Genomic DNA, 24,070 nt, shown 5'->3' with positions numbered 1-24,070 from the left:
TATCGCCAATAGAAACAAGTCTACCAGAATCGAACGAGACTATTACATGTCCGAATTAAATTAGATATTTTAAAAATACGTTTACTAATAGCTTATTATTTGCTATGTATCTGTGGCTCATTTACTGAACCTGTTTCAGCTTGTTTTCCTCAATGGCCTTGCCCTCAGAGAGTTGTCGTGAAAATTAAGTGAAATTATACGTGCAATTAATGTGGGGCCCTTGGCACTGGGTCTGCATCCAAAAACTTGTTAAATCTGCACTCTTGTTTTGAGTAATCGTTTAACTACTGCATTACTGTGAATGGTGAAACTGATCACTTATTCAGAAATATTTTTATACCAAATATAACATTTGAGTAGGAAAAAGTGGTAGCATCACTACCAACTAAGAATGATTCATGTTAAAAAAACTTAAAATCAAGCAATTTCTATACATGCATATTAATGAATTCTTCAAAAAAGACAACCTCTCATAAGTACTAATGGTAAAATTTTTTAAAAGATAAAATTAAGTTATGCCCAACTCATAGAAGACCAGTGTTAGAAGGGAGCAGAATTTGAGAATTACTGACTAGCTTATTCATTTTCCCCCCTACTATTCATCAGATGCCAATATGATATCTGTAGTAGTCAGCTTTGAAAAACAAAATGTTCTAATCTGTTTTCTTCCTAGGACTTCAAAGGTTAGGTGACACCTTATATATTTCCTTTCTTTCTTCTTCCTTTTCTCAAGAGGCAAAAAGAGTGCATTAGTAAGAATAGTGGACATGAGATCTGAATCCTGGTGCTCTGTGTATTAATTGAGTGTACTCAGCATGTCACTTAATTCTCCTGAACTTAATTTTTGTTATCTATTTGATGAACTTCATAATTGATGATTATGAGACAAAAATCACATGTAGTAGTTATTTGTTTCTAAGCCCTAGAAAGCTCTGATACCTGTAAGGTAGGATAAGATATTTGAAGAATCAACCAATGTGTTTTTCTTTGTGCTACTTTCTCCTCAACCCTGTCTGATTGCTCATTTGGGCAGTCATATTATCGATTCAAGTGAGGTCTGACAGAGCAGAAATTCAGCGAGAGAGAAAAGAGGCAATTTGTGCCTTATGGGTTTCAGAATAGACTAATAGACTTATTGAAACTCATTGAAGAGATAATAGCTTAAGAAAAAAAGAAAATTTGAATTCTAACAGCCTAGAATTCTAGGCACTAACAATAGATTTGGAAGAGCACATGAATAGTCAGAGCCAGTTTTTCCTCCTGCTTTCTTGCCTGGCCTCCAATATTGGGAACTGAAAGGGGACGAGGGGGAGTGAGAAAGAAGAGATAACAGAAATTGAAACTGATGGGCCTCTGACAAGGTGCCCTGCTGTATGTCCTCCAGGCCAACTTCTAAAGGCTAAGGAGCATGATGAAACTCCAGATCTGAGAATATGTGTGTCTTGCTTTTAAGACGCAGCTTTAGGAGGCAATAAATGTTACAGAGCTCCTGGCACCCAGCATGAGGAAGAAACATTAAAGATGGCCTTGCAGTATCTCTGTGCCCAGTGTGGCCTGGAGAGCTGCCAAGAGGTTGACCAAACTAAGAGATACCTTGGGTCTTGTGACCGGAGGGAAGCAAATCCTGCAGTAAATGGGTAATAGCCAAGATCCTATGGGAATATAGAAGTCCCAGCACACCCTAGCATGGGCCTGATGGTGTCCTGATAACCAAGGACTAAATCCCCATAGTTCTACATGTCTTGACTTTCAGATACCCTCCAGGATTTAGCCATGACTCTGAGAAAAGGGGAGGAGACCTGAAATTGACAAAGTAAACCCTGGAACAACCGAAGATTATCTAACATTGCAGAGATTAAATTTCCAGCAGAATTGGGACACAAGAAAAAGTTCTTTACATGTTAGAAAAATAGACACATTTCTTACCCACATAAATTTGAAGCCTGAGAATTTATGTCCACCTACATTTTGTCCCAAACATGAAGAGTGATATGGGATTTCTATTGAATTCCTCATGGAATTACTACGGATGAAGCTAATTGTTCTGCTTTGCAGCTTTTATAAGAATTGAAAAGAACATCACAGGTTTGCATGGCTACTCTCAGTAAAAGCGTTTGCTCTCTGTGGTAGCTATAGACAAATCCTCTCACCCAGTTACCTTCCCCCAAGTCCTTACTCTTGAGCTCACTCTTCAACACAAGTGTGAGTTCGTCAGTGGGCTCACCTGTTTCTGTAGACAACCTTGTTCGAGTACTTCTTTTCTCAAAAATCATGCCTAAGGACTTCCCTTGCAATAAAGGCAAATACTGTAAATCGAAGACAAGAATACAATTAAAATGCAAAATAGATTTTATATCTAATATCAAGGCTTATGTTTTAAAACGTATTCTTTATATTATTCAAAAATGATTGATCACTTGATCCAAATAAGTGTTCAAGATATTGTTTAAAAGTGAACTTCTAAATGTGTTTTTTATCAGCGTGTTCTATACAAATATGAAAAAAAATAGTAACACCCATATCTTACTGACATGTAATTAGAAAGTGGTATGAATTGTTCTGGGTTCAACTGATGCAGTTGTTCTGAAGTATATTAATATTTCATACTCAAACCATCTTCTTAACTCCATTGAAGCTTCATTCAATTTTCAACGATCTTGAAGGTGTTGGGTTGGGGGGTTTCTCAGCTGGGATCATGCTACTCTGTTACAACACAGGACACTAAGATTCCAGCTTGGGCAGATAATGAAGCCCCAGAGTTTTAGTTACACGTTCATCATACACCCTCATGGGAGTGCAAAGGCTGTGTTCCTGGAAGTCATCTGAAAACAATCTGGAGAGTCTGGGTGTGGGGTGGGGCTCTTCCTCCTTCCTCTTCTGTATAAATGGACTTCCTGATAGAATGAGTTCTGGAACAACTAGATCCCTGCCAGTTAACCTTCCTCATACACAAAATGTGAAGAATAAAGGCCTGGGTCTTGGGGAGACCTTCCCCCCTTTTTAGGTGTTTTATAGCAAGATCAGCACATTGCATTGGGGTCACTTTTGTCTTCAGTCTGTTCTTAGGAACTTGGAGAGCTACCCAACTAGATAAGAAAATCAAGATTGCATCAAACTTTCTCAACTTGAAACCAACTCTCGAGAAAAGCCTTTGAACATGCTTGGAATATAAAAAAGGCTTTCACAATTAAGCAGTCTAAATGAAGCTACTGCATTAATTAAGCGTGTTTCAAACATAAATTGGTCACAATGCAGAATAATGCTTACAGCTAAGAACCATATCCCATCTCTCCCCCTATTTGGCTATCATTTAATTGTTTCTTTGCTAATCTAAATGCTTTTTAAACACTGTCACATCATTGTGAATTTGTTGACATTATCCTAATGATAATATATCTGATATGCATCCAGAATTGAAACTCATTACTAGGAAAAAAGTATCGTCCTTATTTTTAACTTGATAGAAAATACACAAAGGGAAAAAAAGGAGGTATAAAAATAAAATCTTTCTGGACAAATGATTCTTTAGATTCTGATCCAGTTAACAAAGAATTTCAGCATTCCACATGAAAGAAGTACAATGACTTGTCATTGAATAACTCTGATTTTTATGGTTTTTCATATGCCTATACAGCCAGTGAAAATCAATTACCTTGACAGTGTGATCTCATTACTTAGCTACAGTTTATGAATTTTAATGTATGTTCCCTTTTCTTTTGCTTTCGGAAAGCTGCCTTTAAAAAGGCTGATTGGGGGGCAGAGACAAGATGGCTGACTGAAGCCAGCTTTCCACAGAGGCTCCCATCCAGAAGGAGAGTTAAAGGACAGAAATTTAGCAAGTATCTGGGTGGATTTGAGCTGCACCAAGAGAGAAGGTTGAAGAATGCACATCAACCCCGCTAAGGCAAGCTGTGACCCCCAAGGATACAAACAAAAGGTACAAAATCCATCACCAAGCGGATGGTAGTCCCCCCCATGAGAACAGCTCAGAGTGCCCCACAAACAAACGAGCAGAGTTCAAAGGTCCTCCCACTACACTCTATGGAAGAGACCCTCTAAAAACTGGACCTACCTCTGGTACTAGGGTGCCACAGCATTCTGCTGCCAGGCATAAAACTATATAAAATGTATATATTCTCTACCTGCAACTCTGAGCTCCCAGCACTCCCTTCTACTCTCACTCTGAGGTCTGGAGACATATCCCCAGGGAGTCCAGATTCTTGGGTGATATCTCGAGGGGTGTGGACAGGGCCTAAACTGAAGCTGGTCAGTGCTGACTCTGGAGCACCGGAGTGAGGAGAGGAAAGTTGGCTGAGAGGGAACCACACCGGAGTGGCGGTGCCCCAAGGCGCAGAGCAGCAGCCGTCTTTTAGCAACAATAGGGCTCACTCCCAGATATTCTGAAGCCACACCCCCTATTTCCCTGGGCAACCAGAGGAGGCCGTGCATATACTCAGGTGGTAACCACCACAGAACAGAACTGGGATGGAAACACAGGCCCCGTGAGTAAAGGGTTTGCCTGAGGTGGTACTGCTGTGGGTGGAGTTTGGGGACTAGAAACGCATGCACAGAGCCGGGAAGTTCCCGGGGCAGGGTTGACCCAGAGGACCGCTTTACTGAGCCTAAGATACACCTGGCCCTCAGGGGATCGTCAGCCTATAGACAAAGGAAGACAGGAGACTAGAACTGACAGCTAACCGAACACAAACCTGCTGGAGCAAAGACAGGGCCTGAGGCACAGGCTCTGGGAACTCAAAACAGCTTCTCTTCTGCAGGGGAATTTAGCAGGGACAGAAACAAATTCCCGCAAAGTTGTTCTGTTCTGTTCTGTCAGTAACATCAATCAGGGGTGGGGCTGGAACTGAGTGAACACCTCCCAGCCTCCATCAAGCACCCGAGATTGTCAGGCCTCACCTCCACCTGCTAGATAGAGGCAGAGTACAGCAGTGTGGATGAGCAGAAATAGATTTCCTTGTGATCCAGGCAGGTGCAACCCCCTAGAGTATCCATTCACTACAGGCAACTGGGTCAAAGCCCTGCGGGACTATCAGTGACTGGGTGTGACAGAGGTGCAAGGTGGGGAAGGAGGCATCAACCTTCCCAGACTGATCTATTTGCTGGTTGGGTCCTCCTGACTCCATGGAGCACTGGAGCAAGCCATATCAGAGTAGTCACCAGACCCCTGTGATTCAGTTGCCAGAGACCTTTTAAACTTTCCCACCTGAGACAGGTGCTGACTGAGACAATTGATTTGGACCTTTCAAACTGAGCCAATCGCCCGAGGACTATTCAGGTGGTGCCCTGGGTGTATGGTTGTAGGAAGGTTTGATTTTCCTTTTCCAATTGTTGCTTGTGGGGGGCAGGGTGACTTAATAGCTGGTATTTCTCCACAGCTGAGACTTCAACCCAGAATAACAGTTTCACTAGGGTCAAACAGAGACCAGCTGAAAACAAGACAGAACTACTTAGCCCCACCACACAAAACAGGTCCTAAGTTTCTCAGGCCATAGCACTGTAAGAGTCCTCGACAAAGCTTCAGGGGAAAAAATCAAATGGTGTAAAACAATCATGGGGCAGAATCAGTGAAAAAACTCTGGTAACATGAATAACTAGAATATATAACCCCCCCCCCCCGCCAAGGAAAATATGGCAGATGTAACTGAAGATCCCATTCATAAACAACTGGCCGAGATGTCAGAAATCGAATTCAGAATTTGGATTGCAAACAAGATTAATAAAATGGAGGAAAATTTGGAATTAGAAATTCAAGCAGCAATTCAAAAGTTGGAATTAGAAATTCGAGGAGAAATTCAAATGTTGTCTCAAGAATTTAAAGACAAAACCACCAAAGATTTTGATGCACTGAAGCACGAATTTGCAGCCCTCAAAGATCTGAAAAAAAACAGTAGAATCCCTCAGTAACAGACTGAAGCAAGCAGAAGAAAGGATTTCTGACAAAGCCTTCGATTACTTGCAAACTCTCAAAGAGGAAGAGAAATGGAAAGCAAAAATGGATCATTCTCTCAAAGAGCTCTGGGATAATTCTAAGAAGGTTAATATCTGCCACACTGGAATCCCTGAAAGTGATGAAGTGGCCTCGCTAGGCACAGAGGCCCTTCTCCATGAAATTATGAAAGAGGATTCTCCAGACATGCCAAGAGATTCTGAAATTCAGATACCAGACAGTTTCAGAACCCCAGCACTACTCAATCCCAATAAGACATCCCCCAGGCATATCATAATTAACTTCACTAAAGTTAATATGAAGGAGAAAATTCTGAAAGCAGCCAGACGTAAGAAATCCATTACCTACAAAGGGAAGAATATTAGAATGACTGCAGATCTCTCTGCTGAAACTTTTCAAGCCAGAAGAGGGTGGTCATTGACTATTAATCTCCTAAAGCACAATAACTTTCAACCTCGGATCCTGTACCCAGCTAAACTGAGTTTCATTTATGATGGAGAAATAAAATACTTTAATGACATTCATATGTTGAAGAAATTTGCCATAATCAAACCAGCTCTTCAGGATATTCTCAGACCTATCCTCCATAATGACCAGCCCAATCCTCTACCACAAAAGTTAACTCACTCAGACGCTTTTGATCAAACTCCAACTTCCACAGTGGCAAAAGGATTAAAAATGTCCACAGGACTTTCGAAAAACTCAATACCCAAAATTTTATCAGACTTATCAATATTCTCCATTAATATGAACTGCTTAAACTGTCATTTAAAGAGGCACAGGTTAGCTGACTGGATACAAAAACTCAGGCCAGATATTTGCTGCATACAAGAGTCACATCTTACCTTAAAAGACAAATATAGACTCAGGGTGAAAGGATGGTCATCCATATTACAGGCAAATGGTAATCAGAAAAAAGCAGGTGTTACAATTCTATTTACAGATACAATAGGCTTTAAACCAACAAAAGTAAGGAAAGATAAGAATGGTCACTTCATATTTCTTAAGGGTAACACTCAATACGAGATTTCAATTATTAATATCTATACACCCAACCAGAATGCACCTCAATTTATAAGAGAAACTCTAACAGACATGAGCAACTTGATTTCCTCCAGCTCCATAATAGTTGGAGATTCCAACACTCCTTTGGCAGTGTTGTATCCATCCTCCAATAAGAAGCTGAGCAAAGAAATTTTAGATTTAAACCTAACCATGCAACATTTGGATTTAGCAGACATCTACAGAACATTTCATCCAAATAAAACTGAATACACATACTTCTCATCAGCCCAAAGAACATACTCCAAAATCAATCACATCTTAGCTCACAAATTTAACAGTAAATTTAAAGGAATAGAACTTATTCCTTGCATCTTCTTGGACCACCATGGAATAAAAGTTGAGTTCAGTAACAACAGGAATCTGCATACTCATACAAAAACATGGAAGTTAAATAAGCTTATGCTGAATGATAGCTGGGTCAGCGATGAGATTAAGAAGGAAATTGCCAAATTATTGGAACAAAACGACAATGAAGACACGAATTATCAGAACCTCTGGGATACCGCAAAGGCAGTCCTAAGAGGGAAATTTATAGCACTACAAGCTTCCTTAAGAGAATGGAAAGAGGAACCTAACAACTTAATGGGACATCTCAAGAAACTGGAAAAGGAAGAACATTCCAAACCCAAACCCAGTAGAAGAAAAGAAATAACCAAAATTAGAGCAGAATTAAATGAAATTGAAAACAAAAGAATTATACAACAGATCGATAAATCAAAAAGTTGGTTTTTTGAAAAGGTCAATAAAGTAGATAAACCTCTGGATAACCTAACCAGGAAAAAAAGAGTAAAATCTCTAATCTCATCAATCAGAAATGACAAAGATGAAATAACAACAGACTCCTCAGAAATTCAAAAAAATCCTTAATGAATATTATAAGAAAATTTATTCTCAGAAATATGAAAATCTGAAGGAAATTGACCAATACTTGGAAGCACCGCCACCTTCCAAGACTTAGCCAGAATCAAGTGGAAATTTTGAACAGGCCAATATCAAGTTCTGAAATAGCATCAACCATACAAAATCTCCCTAAAAAGAAAAGCCTGGGACCAGATGGCTTCACGTCAGAATTCTACCAAACCTTTAAAGAGGAATTAGTACCTATATTACTCAAACAGTTTCAAAATGTAGAAAAAGAAGGAAGACTACCCAACACGTTCTATGAAGCAAACATCACCCTGATCCCCAAACCAGAAAAAGACCCAACAAGAAAAGAAAATTATAGACCAATATCACTAATGAACATGGATGTAAAAATATTCAACAAGATCCTAACAAATAGAATCCAACAACACATCGAACAAATTACACATCTTGACCAAGTCAGTTTTATCCCAGGTAATCAAGGATGGTTCAATATATGTAAATCTATAAGTATAATTCAGCACATAAACAAATTAAAAAAACAAAGACCATATGATTCTCTCAATTGATGCAGAAAAAGCTTTTGATAATATCCAGCATCCATTAATGATCAGAACACTTAAGAAAATTGGTATAGGAGGGACATTTCTTAAACGGATAGAGGCCATCTACAGCAAACCCACAGCCAATATCGTATTGAATCGAGTTAAATTGAAATAATTTCCACTCAGACCAGGAACCAGACAAGGCTCCGCATTGTCTCTACTGCTCTTTAACATTGTAATGGAAGTTTTAGCCACCACAATTAGGGAAGAAAAGGTGATCCAGGGTATCCACATAGGGTCAGAAGAGATCAAACTTTTGCTCTTCACAGATGATATGATGGTATATCTGGAAAACACGAGGGATTCTACTACAAAACTCTTAGAAGTGATCAAGGAATAGAGCAGCATCTCAGGTTACAAAATTAACATTCATAAATCGATAGCTTTATATATACCAACAATAGTAAAGCTGAAAAAACAGTTAAGGACTCTGTTCCATTCACCGTAGTGCCAAAGAAGATGAAATATTTGGGAGTTTATCTAACAAAGGACATGAAAGATCTCTATAAAGAGAAGTATGAAACTCTAAGAAAAGAAATAGCTGAAAATGTTAACAAATGGAAAAACATACCATGCTCATGGCTGGGAAGAATCAACATTGTTAAAATGTCCATACTACCCAAAGCAATATACAATTTTAAGGCAATCCCTATTAAAGCTCCACTGTCTTACTTTAAAGATCTTGAAAAAATAATACTTTATTTTATACGGAATTAGAAAAAACCTGCAATAGAAGATGGCAGCCACATAACAGCTTCCTTGCATCTGGGCACCATGTGTCTGGGGAAATAGGACTCCAGGCATCTCTGGCTGATGGGATCTGCCTATCATCACCCCTGTGAGGATACAGGGAGTCAGCAAGAGACTTCTGGACCCTAAGAGGAGGACTAAAACAGTGGAAAACCGGCAAGTGGTCGTGTGTGTTCAATCGGTCTAAACCCGCCCACAACTGTAAGTTCACTAGCAGCGAGACTGCAAACCGGAGAGGCCTTACCAGTGAACTGTTTTGGTGTCTTTGGACTTGGCACTCAGTTGAACTGCCTTGGGAAGAGCCTGAGCAGGAGTGCGGAGAACTTTGGCTGTTGTCTAGGGCCCCAGTCTGAACCACTGAGCCAGACGGAGCAAATAGTGCTTGGCTGTGGGCCACAGGGAGCCATTGTGAGCAACACGCCCTGGCAAGCTCCGCCCTCAGGGTCGCAGAGCTACAATCGGGTAGGAGCTGGTAACCCAGCAACCGAGCAGCCTAAGGGTGGGGTCTGAACCGCCTTAGAGCCCTAACCCTCAGGGGCAGAGTGAGACCGGTTTTGGCACACTGGGTAAGTGGATAGCCACTTCAGCAGTGATTCCACCGACAAGCACTTTCCTGGGAAAGCTTCTGCTCAGCAAGTTTACAAGTTCAAAGTGCCTTTTAAGGGGGCTGAAGAGAGATTTAGGGTGTCTACCTGCTGGGGTTTGAGAAATCATCAGCCTCCAGTCGTATCAGAACTGTGATTAACATCTCATACCCCAGAAGAAGACCTGTTGCCTGGACAATATTCAACAACATATACATACTACTTTGTTTTTGGTTGTTTTTTTTTTTTTTTTTTTTGGTTTGGTTGTTTTTTTGTTTATTTTGATGTTGTTGATGTTGTTTTGTTTTTTTAATTTCGACCTTTTCTGTACAGATATTTTTTCTTTCTCAATTTTTCTAGTTTAATTATAATTTCCCATTGCTGCCTTTTTCAATAACTAGAACTTCATTTTTGCTAGTGTTTCTACCACTATTATTTGGTTTTTCACCCAATTTTATCCCGTAAAGTTTTCTGTTTCCTTGTTTTGGTTTGATTTATAGCATTTTTGTCTTTCCTCTCTACTTGGTGGAGGTGGGGTACTGTGTCTGATCAGGTTAGCAAAGAGCTGCTGACCTCAAGGGAACCACCCAACTGGGCACCCCTGGAAGGTGCGGTTTTTTTAAGGCTGTATCAAAGTACCCTACTGTACACCTATATTGCTCTGTCTCCCTCTTTCTGTGCCTCTCTTCTTTTTGTCAACATTCCTTTTACCCACCCCCTGTCCTTTCTCTATTTTTTTTTTCTTATCCCTCGGTCCTCCTTTCTTTCATTCCTTTCTTGCTCTTCAACCTTCTCACCCTTCTGGTCCTGTACCAAAAGGACTCATCGAAACCTTAGTCCACAGGCATGAGAACTAAAAGAGCAAGAGGAAGTGAAAGGAAAATTAGGGCAAGGAAACAGATAAAAGAAATCACTCATGAGGAAGAATCAGCAGAAAACTCCAGGCAACATGAAGAACCAGTCCATAACAACCTCGCCAAGGGACCATGAGGTAGCTACTGCAGAGGATTCCACCTATACAGAAATGTTAGGAATGACAGAAAGGGAATTTAGAATACACATGTTGAAAACAACGAAACAAATGATGGAAAGAATGAAGGAAACTGCTAATAAAGTGGAAAATAACCAAAAGGAAATCCAAAAACAGAATCAAATAAGAGATGAACGATATGAAGAATATAAAAAGGATATAGCAGAGCTGAAGGAAATGAAACAGTCAATTAGGGAATTTAAAGATGCAATGGAAAGTATCAGCAACAGGTTAGACCATGCAGAAGAAAGAATTTCAGAGGTAGAAGACAAAGTTCTTGAGATAACTCAGATAGTAAAAGAGGCAGAAAAGAAGAGAGAGAAAGCAGAACGTTCACTGTCAGAATTATGGGACTTTATGAAGCGTTCCAACATACGAGTTATAGGAATTCCAGAAGGGGAAGAAGAATGCCCCAGAGGAATGGAAGCCATACTAGAGAATATTATAAAAGAAAATTTCCCAAATATCACCAAAGATTCTGACACACTGCTTTCAGAGGGCTATCGGACCCCAGGTCGCCTCAACTCTAACCGAGCTTCACCAAGACACATTGTGATGAACCTGTCCAAAGTCAAGACAAAAGAAAAGATTCTGCAAGCTGCCAGGAGTAAGCGTCAGTTGACCTACAGGGGCAAATCCATCAGAGTGACCGCAGACTTCTCTAATGAAACTTTCCAAGCAAGAAGACAATGGTCATCTACCTTTAATCTACTTAAACAGAACAATTTTCAGCCCAGAATTCTGTACCCTGCTAAGCTAAGCTTCAAAATTGATGGAGAAATCAAATCATTTACGGATATACAAACATTGAGGAAATTCACCACAACAAGACCAGCTCTACAGGGAATACTTCAACTTGTTCTGCACACTGACCACCACAATGGATCAGCAGCAAAGTAAGAACTCAGAAATTAAAGGACAGAATCTAACCTCCACACTGATGCAAAAGATAAAACTAAGCAATGGACTCTCACAAAATAAGACAAATAGAAAACTACCAGACTTATCAATTATCTCAATAAATGTTAATGGCTTGAATTCCCCACTGAAGAGACATAGATTGGCTGACTGGACTAAAAAACACAAACCATCCATTTGCTGTCTACAAGAAACACACCTGGCTTCAAAAGACAAAGTCAAGCTCCGAGTCAAGGGTTGGTAGACAATTTTTCAGGCAAATGGAATTCAGAAGAAAAGAGGAGTTGCAATCTTATTTTCAGATACATGTGGATTTAAAGCAACTAAAGTCAAAAAAGACAAAGATGGTCACTTTATATTGGTCAAGGGAAAAATACAACAAGAAGACGTTTCAATTCTAAATATTTATGCACCCAATTTAAATGCTCCCAGATTCTTGAAACAGACCTTACTCAGTCTGAGCAATATGTATCTGATAATACCATCATAACAGGAGACTTTAACACTCCTCTTACAGAGCTGGACAGATCCTCTAAACAGAAATTAAACAAAGATATAAGAGATTTAAATGAGACCCTAGAACAACTGTGCTTGGTAGACGCATATAGAACACTCCATCCCAAAGATAAAGAATATACATTCTTCTCATCACCCCATGGAACATTCTCCAAAATTGATCATATCCTGGGACACAAAACAAATATCAACAGAATCAAAAGAATTGAAATTTTACCTTGTATCTTCTCAGACCATAAGGCACTAAAGGTGGAACTCAACTCTAACAAAAACGCTCGACCCCACACAAAGGCATGGAAATTAAACAATCTTCTGTTGAATAACAGATGCGTGCAGGAAGAAATAAAACAGGAAATCATTAACTTCCTTGAGCATAACAACAATGAAGACACAAGCTACCAAAACCTGTGGGATACTGCAAAAGCAGTTTTGAGAGGAAAATTCATCACTTTAGATGCCTACATTTGAAAAACAGAAAGAAAGCGCATCAACAATCTCACAAGCCATCTTATGGAATTGGAAAAAGAAGAACAATCTAAGCCTAAACACGGTAGAAGAAAAGAAATATCCAAAATTAATCAAAAGAAAAAAAACAAAGTCAAATCAGAGATCAATGAAATTGAAAACAAAGGAATCATTCAGAAAATTAATGAAACAAGGATTTGGTCTTTTGAAAAAATTAATACAATAGATAAACCATTTGCCAGACTAACAAGGAATAGAAAAGTAAAATCTCTAGTAACCTCAATCAGAAATGATAAAGGGGAAATAACCACTGATCACACAGAGATACAACAGATCATCTCTGAATACTACCAGAAACTCTATGCCCAGAAATTTGACAATGTGAAGGAAATGGATAAATATTTGGAATCACATCCTCTTCCTAGACTTGGCCAGGAAGAAATAGAGCTCCTGAACAGACCAATTTCAAGCACTGGGATCAAAGAAACAATAAAAAATCTTCCAACCAAAAAAAGCCCTGGTCCAGATGGCTTAACTCCAGAATTCTATCAAACCTTCAAGGAAGAGCTTATTCCTGTACTGCAGAAATTATTCCAAAAAATTGAGGAAGAAGGAATCTTCCCCAACACATTCTATGAAGCAAACATCAACCTGATACCAAAATCAGGAAAAGACCCAAACAAAAAGGAGAATTTCAGACCAATCTCACTCATGAATATAGATGCAAAAATTCTCAACAAAATCCTAGCCAATAGATTACAGTTCATCGTCAAAAAGTCATTCATCATGATCAAGTAGGCTTCATCCCAGGGATGCAAGGCTGGTTTAACATACGCAAGTCCATAAACGTTATCCACCATATTAACAGAGGCAAAAATAAAGATCACATGATCCTCTCAATAGATGCAGAAAAAGCATTTGATAAAATCCAGCATCCTTTTCTAATTAGAACACTGAAGAGTATAGGCATAGGTGGCACATTTCTAAAACTGATTGAAGCTATCTATGACAAACCCACAGCCAATATTTTACTGAATGGAGTAAAACTGAAAGCTTTTCCTCTTAGAACTGGAACCAGACAAGGTTGTCCTCTGTCACCTTTACTATTCAACATAGTGCTGGAAGTTCTAGCCAATACAATTAGGCAAGACGAGGAAATAAAGAGAATCCAAATGGGAGCAGAGGAGGTCAAACTCTCCCTCTTTGCTGATGACATGATCTTATACTTAGAGAACCCCAAAGACTCAACCACAAGACTCCTAGAAGTCATCAAAAAATACAGTCATGTTTCTGGATATAAAAATCAATGTCCACATGTCAGTAGCCTTTGTATATGCCCGTAACAATGAAGATGAGAAGCTAATTAAGGGCACAACTCCCTTCACCATAGTTTCAAAGAAAAGGAAATACCTAGGAATATACCTTACGAAGGAGGTGAAGGACCACTATAAAGAAAATTATGAAATCCTCAGAAGGGAAATAGCAGAGGATATTAACAAATGGAAGAACACACCATGCTCATGGATGGGAAGAATCAACATTGTTAAAATGTCTATACTTCCCAAAGCAATCTACCTATTCAATGCCATTCCTATCAAAATACCAACATTGTACTTTCAAGATTTGGAAAAAATGATTCTGCGTTTTCTATGGAACTGGAAAAAACCCCGTATAGCTAAGGCTGTTCTTAGTAATGAAAATAAAGCTTGGGGCATCAGTATACCAGATTTTAGTCTGTACTACAAAGCCATAGTGGTCAAGACAGCATGGTACTGGCACAAAAACAGAAACATAAGACACTTGGAATTGAATAGAAAACCAAGAAATGAAATTAACATCTTACAACCACCTAATCTTCAATAAACCAAACAAGAACATACCTTGGGGGAAAGACTCCCTATTCAATAAATGGTTTTGGGAGAACTGGATATCCACATGTAAAAGACTGAAACTGGACCCGCACCTTTCCCCACTCACAAAAATTGATTCAGGATGGATAAAGGACTTAAACTTAAGGCATGAAACAATAAAAATCCTCAAAGAAAGCATAGGAAAAACACTGGAAGATATTGGACTGGGGAAAGACTTCATGAAGAAGACTGCAGTGGCAATTGCAACAACAGCAAAAATAAAAAAATGGGACTTCATTAAACTGAAAAGCTTCTGTACAGCCAAGGAAACAACAACCAAAGCAAAGAGACAACCTGCACAATGGGAAAGGATATTTGCATATTTTCAATCAGACAAAAGCTTGATCACTAGGATCTATAGAGAACTCAAATTAATCCACATGAAAAAAGCCAACAATCCCTTATATCAATGGGCAAGAGACATGAATAGAACTTTCTCTAAAGACGACAGACGAATGGCTAACAAACACATGAAAAAATGTTCATCATCTCTATATATTAGAGAAATGCAAATCAAAACAACCCTGAGATATCATCTAACCCCAGTGAGAATGGCCCACATCACAAAATCTCAAAACTGCAGATGCTGGCGTGGATGTGGAGAGAAGGGAACACTTTTACACTGCTGGTGGGACTGCAAACTAGTACAACCTTTCTGGAAGGAAGTATGGAGAAACCTCAAAGCACTCAAGCTAGACCTCCCATTTGATCCTGCAATCCCATTACTGGGCATCTACCCAGAAGGAAAAAAATCCTTTTATCATAAGGACACTTGTACTAGACTGTTTATTGCAGCTCAATTTACAATTGCCAAAATGTGGAAACAGCCTAAATGCCCACCAACACAGGAATGGATTAACAAGCTGTGGTATATGTATACCATGGAATACTATTCAGCTTTAAAAAAAAATGGAGACTTTACATCCTTCGTATTAACCTGGATGGAAGTGGAAGACATTATTCTTAGTAAAGCATCACAAGAATGGAGAAGCATGAATCCTATGTACTCAATTTTCATATGAGGACAATTAATGACAGTTAAGGTTATGGGGTGGGGAGGAAAAGCAGAAAGGGGGACAGAGGGAGGGGGGTGGGGCCTTGGTGTGTGTCACACTTTATGGGAGCAAGACATGATTGCAAGAGGGACTTTACCTAACAATTGCAATCAGTGTAACCTGGCTTATTGTACCCTCAATGAATCCCCAACAATAATAAAAAAAAAACCTGGAATAGCCAAGACATTACTCAGAAATAAAAACAAAGCAGGAGGAATCACGCTATCAGACCTCAGACTATACTATAAATCGATAGTGATCAAAACAGCATGGCACTGGCACAAAAATGGAGCAGAAGATGTCTGGAACAGAATAGAGAACGAAGAGATGAATCCAGCTACTTACCGTTATTTGATCTTTGACAAGCCAATTAAAAACATTCAGGGGAAAAAGATTCCCTGTTTAACAAATGGTGCTAGGTGAACTGTCTGGCAACCTGTAGAAGACTGAAACTGGACCCACACCTTTCACCATTAACTAAGATAGACTCTCACTGGATTAAAGATTTAAACTTAAGACATGAAACTATAAAAATACTAGAAGAGAGTGCAGGGAAAACCCTTGAAGAAATCGGTCTGGGCAAGTATTTTATGAGGAGGACCCCCCGGGCAATTGAAGCAGCTTCAAAAATACACTACTGGGACCTGATCAAACTAAAAAGCTTCTGCACAGCCAAGAACACAGTACGTAAAGAAAGCAAGCAGCCCTCAGAATGGGAGAAGACATTTGCAGGTTATGTTTCCGACAAAGGTTTAATAACCAGAATTCACAAAGAACTCAAACGTATAACCAAGAAATGAACAAGTGATCCCATCACAGGCTGGGCAATGGACTTGAAGAGAAACTTCTCTGAAGAAGACAGGCACATGGCCTACAGACATATGAAACAATACTCATCGTCTTTAATCATCAGAGAAATGCAAATTAAAACTACTTTGAGATATCATCTAACTCCAGTAAGATTTGCCTATATCACAATATCCCAAGACCAGAGATGTTGGCGTGGATGTGGAGAAAAGGAAAGCGTCACAAGATGCTTCTACACTGCTGGTGGGAATGTAAATTAATACATTCCTTTTGGAAAGATGTTTGGAGAACACTTAGAAATCTAAAAATAGATCTGCCATTCAATCCTATATTTCCTCTACTAGGCATATACCCAGAAGACCAAAAATCACATTGTAACAAAGATATTTGTACCAGAATGTTTATTGCAACCCAATTGATAATTGCTAAGTCATGGAAGAAGCCCAAGTGCCCATCCATCCACGAATGGATTAAGAAATAGTGGTATATGTACACCATGGAATATTATGCAGCCTTAAAGAAAGATGGAGACTTTACCTCTTTCATGTTTACATGAATGGAGCTGGAACATATTCTTCTTAGTAAAGTATCTCAAGAATGGAAGAAAAAGTATCCAAATGTACTCAGCCCTACTATGAAACTAATTTATGGCTTTCACATGAAAGCTATAACCCAGTTATAACCTAAGAATACGGGGAGGGGGGAAAGGAAGAGGAGGGGAAGGGGAGGTGGGCGGAGGGAGGGTGATTGATGGGATTACATCAGCGGTGCATCTTACAAGTGTATATGTGAAACTTAGTAAATGTAGAATGTAAATTTCTTAACACAATAAGAAAATGCCAGGGGGGAAAAATAAAAAAAAGTTTGATCAGTAGTAATGGAAGGTGAAAAGAAAATGTGACATACCTCCCCTTTCTGTTTTATCCTAAATTTCAGATCTGCTGATAGCCATAGCATATATTTAATTTCTTCTCCTGTAAAGTTCTTTAGAGTGAGTAGGTCACGCCCCTTCAGTTGTACTTTATTTTGTAGTGGTTGTCCACACCTACAGAGAGAGAGAGAAGTGGGGGAGACAGAGAGAGAGAAATGGGTATTTAAGAAATAAAATATACTATGGTGATTGGTTTTTTAATTCTTGAAACAAAACAGCAGATTAAAATCATTCTACTTCATCTGGATTTTGAAGTATTTCTTCTTTTTCTATTCTCTTTAAGATTTGGCATGATCTGTTTTTTTAAATTATCTTCTATTTTTATTTATAAATATTATTTGTCTATTTTTTGAGACTTTGGAAAAAAAATAATAAGAAGTTAACTGATGACTCCATACTGAACCTCAGAGTCAAAGCATTCTATGACAGACATACTCTTATCTGACAAAGTGAATGTTACTTTTTTTGCATTATTATTATTATTATTACTGCTCAATATTTTGTTGCAGCCATCATCTGATTTCTTTTCCGAATGTATTTATCTTCATTCTTTATGAGGTTTTTGTTTCTAGTCCCTATCTTGAATATTGTTGTTAAATTTTAAGCCTTTTTAATTTTGTGAAGACAAAAAGTGGAAGCCAAATAAACGCATGTTTATGTATAGAGGAAAAAACAGCAAATTACGTGTAGATTCATGTTTCTCTGCCAAGTGTTAATGCATTAAAATTGATATAGCTGTGGTTTATATTTTAGATGTCCAGTATTTTGTATGTTGGAGAGAAAAGGATAATTTTTGGAAACGGATCAAATTCTTATTTGCTTGAAATAATTGTATGTGTCTTTTCTACTTACCAGTTGTGCAACCTCAGGCAAGTTACTTGACTTCTCTCTGCACCTAAATTTCTCACCTATGCAATGAGTATAATAATCTGATAGGATTGTTGTGCGAATGAAGTGATTTAATACATGTAAAGCAGACAGCGTGTAGCACATAATAAGCATTTGATAAATTTGAGCTGTTATTGAAATCATTCAACTGCATAAGTGGAGTTGTAATGCACAATAGAAAATAATTTTAATTTTCCCTCTACTACCCTTCAAATCTGTTCTTGAATACTTTTTTTTGCCCCTGAATGAAAGCACAAGTGGCCCTATAACTTTTCTAGTAACTTTCAGAAAAATTTCAAAAACCTCTCTGCTTATTTTACTGCCTCAAAGACTCTTAGTGAAATAATGTGCAATAATAATATATAATAATAATCATTTTTTGAAAACTTTAAGACATTTATTATAAGTTAATACCTTTTCCATTCCAGAATGCTTATGCCCGATTTGGACTGGCCTTCTCTATTGGGGAAATGGGACCATGAGCTGTTTCCTGTATGCCTTTGATTTCAGTTCCTATGAGTGAAACCAATGGAAGGTGAGAAGTTAAGACCCAGTGAAATGCTGGTTCTCTTTCATCAATACAAGTATAGCATTGATGTGAGTGTTTAAAACTAACTTTCTCTTATGGGGTGCTTTTGAAAGTCCTTTGGAGGGGCTTCTGGTAACTAGGATCTCTCACAGCAGGCCTTGATGCAGATAATTACATTTCTTCTAGCATCCAGGAGAACACATCTAGCCTCTTTTTACTGAGGTTTCCTCACCCTTCCAGGAGGTCTCTTGGTCATGATCTGAAATACCATGCCAGGTCTCTTTCTCATTCCATATTGGTTCATGGAAAGCTCTCCATGATCTTGGCCCTGAGAAGACTCAAGTGCATCTCAGTATAGACGCCTCTCTTATTCTGCTATCAGAACAACTAGCTAGCCAGTCCCTCGTGCTTTCGATTTCTCAGATATTGCCCTGACATCAGTTTACTGTGTCTCCAAGCTCTCCTATTGAAGATATTAGTCCCATTGGAACCACTTCTGTAGGCTGGGAGTGAGAAAAGAGTATCCCCTTCATGGGAACGGGCACGTCATATACAATGGAAACACTCTCCAAAAATCCTCTTTTATTCCCCAAGCCCTCTCTTGGTTTCTGCAACACAATTTATTAGCTAGAAGTGGTAGCCAAGGGGTTGCAAAACTGGGTCCTGCTTATCTCCTTTGCAAGTCCATTTTTTAGGGGTCTAGCACCTCACTTTAGATGAGGGAAGAGTCAGTACCTATTGCACTTAGGCAGAAACCAAGACAGAAAAAGACCTAATTTGACATTCTGTTACACGGCAGTAATTGTTATTTTGAGTAATCGGTCTATCAAATGAATAGCATTTATTCTTTCATTATTCCAGGTGTTATCTGTATTTAACAATAATTAGAGCTGGCTGCTGAAGCCAGCTCTGCACACCAGGGACAGCGGGTTCGAGACTTGCCAGGGCCTGATAAACAAACAAACAAAAATAATTGGTATTCTACCATTAGAAATTATAAATAACCAAGGGCAAATTGTGGTTCACATATAGTTAAACATGAATTTTACTAGGAGGAAAATAAATGCCATCAATTCTAACCTGTTCTTAGAGGTATGAATTCTAACCGAAGAAGAGAGCTTATGCCACTTGGGATGAAGAGTATATCCTTTGCTGGGATTTATGTAGGAATTTTGGCAATAATGACAATATTGCAGGTAGGAAAATCACAAATTCACGCAATATATGATGTCAATTATGTAAACAAATGAATATTTCACTAAATATGTAACTTTGTGGCAGAGTCGATTGATTTAATATTCACATATTTTCAGTAGACATTTGGTGAGACTGAGACCTTCAGAGATTCCAGTTAGTAAGGAAGAGGACTTCTACAAGGATTGAGAATTTGTGAGTTGGTTGGCTAATCGGTTGATTAATTTAATATATTACTGTTTTTACCTTATATAGAGACCAAAATTTTGGTCAACACTCTTATTTCAAAAATGTTATACTGTCTTCAACTTTTAAAAATATGTGAATCATAGGCTCTCCAAACAGAAATTTCTTTAAAGCAATGGCCTTCAATTTTTGTATTACCTACCCCTAAGAGTAAAAAATTTTGAACATGGATACATCATATGTATTTACTTATTTATATGTGCTGATGTATTAATATACATAATATAAAAATAAAATTACATATAAATAAAAAAAATAAATAATAATAATAAATAAAATTATGTATTAATATACATAATATAAAAATAAAATTACAAGTTTAGACTAAAAAAACCAAATATTTAAAAAACAAGTTTGTAAATATGCAAAAACATTTTGCTGGCTAAAGAAGTTTCTACAACAGCCCTTCATATTCTTCCCTCTATAGGAACCCTTGTAAAAGCTTACAAAACTGTCCAAGATGTCAGTCATGGTAGTTATCCATTCGATAACTTTGGAAGCATGGTATTATGCAGGAAATTTGTATTTACAGATGAATTTTGGTTATGTATTTTGTTCTGATAATATCAATTAGTGATAATATTAGACAGCACTTGGAATACACAAGTACTGATACTGTTGAGAAGCAAACACTTTGACTAATATTCATGTATTTTTCAGGGGCAACTAGAGCTTCTGGAGATTGTAAAACAGGTTTTGCATATCTAGGCTAAACAGGCATGGCACCTTAATCTTTCCAAATTCACATTTAGGGCAGCTTTGAAAATAACTTTTTTCTTCTAAAATAGGAGCCAAGCAACATAAAATCACAGAAGATAAACTCTCTTGACTTCACGTTTTAAAATAACATTAATATTCCAGGGCTTAAGACTTCCTCTAGTATTATTTTAAAAGGGGAAAAGTGCTTTGCTTGGAGATCTCACTCCCTCTGTTTCAAAGAATCTTGGAAACATCACTATGGCTGTTGAACTCACATCCATCAACAACAGGAAAAACATCCCATGAGCTAATTTTGAGACCATATTTTTACTTAGAGCTCAAGCTCAGACTCCTAGTTATTTTGGAGCCTATAAAAGCTGAGTGTGCAAGCTGCTATATTTCAGGGATTGAATATCCTTCCCCATTCTCAGCCCTGAAAGGATTTTGTTACATCCACTCTCTTCTGAATGTTTGCAGGACTACAGGCTTTACTTAAGAGAATATCATAGATCTTAAAATTGTGTTGTTTTTGTGACTCTCAGGGAAGTAGGATGGAAAAGAAAAAAAAATAAGAAACATTTTCAAGCAACTAAACTTTTCTCCTCAATTTCCATGAAAGGAAACAGGAAAGGGGAGAACCAACAACATGTTTTGCTGCTTGAAAAGCTCCAACTTCCAGTTATTACCCTCAATAGAAGACAGATTTGGGGGAAGTGAAACGTCTCTAGGAATTCCTCAAATTTGTCCTTACACATTTTGAGAAGTTTCTAAATTGGAGGTGCGATTGAACTTGTGTTTTGAGTTAGGGTTAATGTTCCGCTGTTGAGATTGCATTGTGAGATGTTTCTGTTTCTATTTCTCCCTTGACAGAAAATTTGAGTATAAAGGTAGAAAGAATGAATACACAACATCCTACTTGACTCTTTCTTTTTTGTCAAGAACCTTTGATTTTCAGAGTTATATAGAACTATATAACTATAGTTATAGTTATATAGTTTCTATAGTTAATGTTTCTATAGTTATATAGAAACATTATTTCATTTCCCCCCCGTTAGACCACAATTGGCCAGAAGAGCTGCTGATAATCTTGCCCTCACTCTTATTGCTCTGAGATTGTATCTCCAATAAAGGTCAGCAGATAAGCTTCTCCCCTGGTTTCCTGGTGTCCCTTTGTGTTTTGTTTGTTTTGCAGTAAGGACTTAACGTGACATCTACTGTCCTCACAAATTTTGAAGTGTACGATACCATATTGCTAACTATAGGCACTCTGTCCTACGGCAGAACTCTAGAACTTACTCAGCTAGAGTAACTGAAAGTTTATATCCACTAAACAACTCCCCATTTCCCCCATTGCCTACCCCCTGACAACTAGTACTGTGTTCTCTTTTTAAAAATTTCTGACTAATATGAGGGTACACATGTTTAGGTTACATTGTTTTCATTTCTAAGGTAAAGTTCAAGTTGTAGTGGAGCCCTTCAACTAGGGGGCATGCTGTATACCCTTACATTGTGCACATCAGGGGAGAACTTGCTTGATCCCCCTCCCTCCTCTCTATTCTTCCCTCCCCTTTCCCTCGCACTTGAATATATTTGTGTTTTGTGTGGGCATGTAGTTGTTTACAATATTGTATTCTCTGATTCTATGAGTTTGACTATTTTATATATAAAAATAAAGTCATGTAGTCTTCGTCCTTCTGTGGCTCATTTCATTTAGAATCATGTTCTCTAAAGCTTTTTTTTTTAATATAGGTGATTCTGGCTTTCTGGCTTTGCATGGCAGTGTGAGACTATAAATAACCATTAAGTCTGAAACTGTGCAAAGCGACCTTAATAATTAGTGGGGGAAATCACCATTGTTCTGTGACTTTTAAAAAGTTTTGTCAAAACATTAAAATCTTTTCTTATTGTCAGTTATAAATGTGTAGTGAAGTGAAAAAATAATAAAATTGATATATCTTTAGTACACTGTAATTTAAAACATTAGAAACATTGAGAAGAATAGCACTTTATTTCTTCGTAAAAACTCTATCAATAGTAGTTTGAACAGGGCTTGCCTTCTCATTATATAACTCATGAGATGGAGCAAATTTTTTTCCTATGCTTTGGTGGATTGTCATACTCATTTCAAAGTTTTGATCAACTTCCAACATTTTATCCTTTTCACTTTCAGTGTTGTTTACTAGCTCCGAGATACACAGAGAGTGTCCTTACTGCAAAACAAACCCAAATGAAGGGTTTGCTGATGTCACTTCTTCTGGGATATGTTCATCATTTTGGCATAACCACCTTCTGCATTTATGTCAGTAACTTTGTCTTCACTAAGTTCCTCTGACTGCCTATCTGAAGCATCTCAAATATTAGCAGGGTAATAACCCACAGTCAGCTGTTTCTCTATAACAACGGTTCTCAACCTGTGGGTTGTGACCCACAGGAACTGTGTTAAAGGGCCCCAGCATTAGGAAGGTTGAGAACCACTGCTCTTTAACTTTACTTAGATTCGATTCAAATTTAACTTCCAGTGTCAGAACTTTTTACTTCTCTGCTGTACTTTTATCTCTGTCAGTAATTCCCTCTTTTGATTATCCATTCTTATAAAATGCCTATGGGTCTTTCACTGGGGGAAAAAGAGGTAGACTATACTCTTCGCTGTCTGTACATAAGCTCAGTGACAGATACACAGTGATCAATCACTGATAGACTTTGAAAGAAGTGATGTGATTTGTCACTGATCATATGTCATTTATATAGTGACTTGTGGACTGAAGAGTTGTCAATGAAGTTTTTCCTTTATGCAGTTATTAACAATTAGAATGCTGTGGTAACTGAAATTGGAATTGTGTTCTTGGAGGACTGTTGTTATTAACTGAACTTTGGTAATTAAAATTCATGCATATTGAGATCATGCAAAGAAAGGGCTGCCTGTGCTCCAAATGCTTTCCCATCACAGGACTCAGATATACCATTCCCTCTGTCCAGCCCAGTCTCCCTTCAGCTGTCACGGCTGGCTCCTTCTAATCCTTAGGCTGGGGACCTACATACCACTTCCTAT

The 24,070-nt window shown here is 38.2% G+C and overlaps 1 protein-coding gene across 1 annotated transcript in view; it reads right to left on the bottom strand.

Annotated features, from left to right (window-relative positions):
* Window positions 1-24,070, bottom strand: part of OTC (ornithine transcarbamylase) — an 85,552-nt gene that overhangs the window by 55,317 nt on the left and 6,165 nt on the right. Inside the window, exons 2-3 of the mRNA XM_053579571.1 lie at window positions 17,441-17,579; window positions 2,225-2,306 (exon numbers count right to left, since the gene is read on the bottom strand). Coding sequence (XP_053435546.1) covers window positions 2,225-2,306; window positions 17,441-17,579 — 221 coding nt within the window. The remainder of the gene's footprint in view (window positions 1-2,224; window positions 2,307-17,440; window positions 17,580-24,070) is intronic.

This window comes from Nycticebus coucang, chromosome X (genome assembly GCF_027406575.1).
Source record: "Nycticebus coucang isolate mNycCou1 chromosome X, mNycCou1.pri, whole genome shotgun sequence".
Classification (NCBI taxonomy): Eukaryota; Metazoa; Chordata; class Mammalia; order Primates; family Lorisidae; genus Nycticebus; species Nycticebus coucang.
The sequence above is the reverse complement of the archived record's forward strand: the minus strand, read 5'-3'. Positions and strand labels throughout refer to the sequence as shown.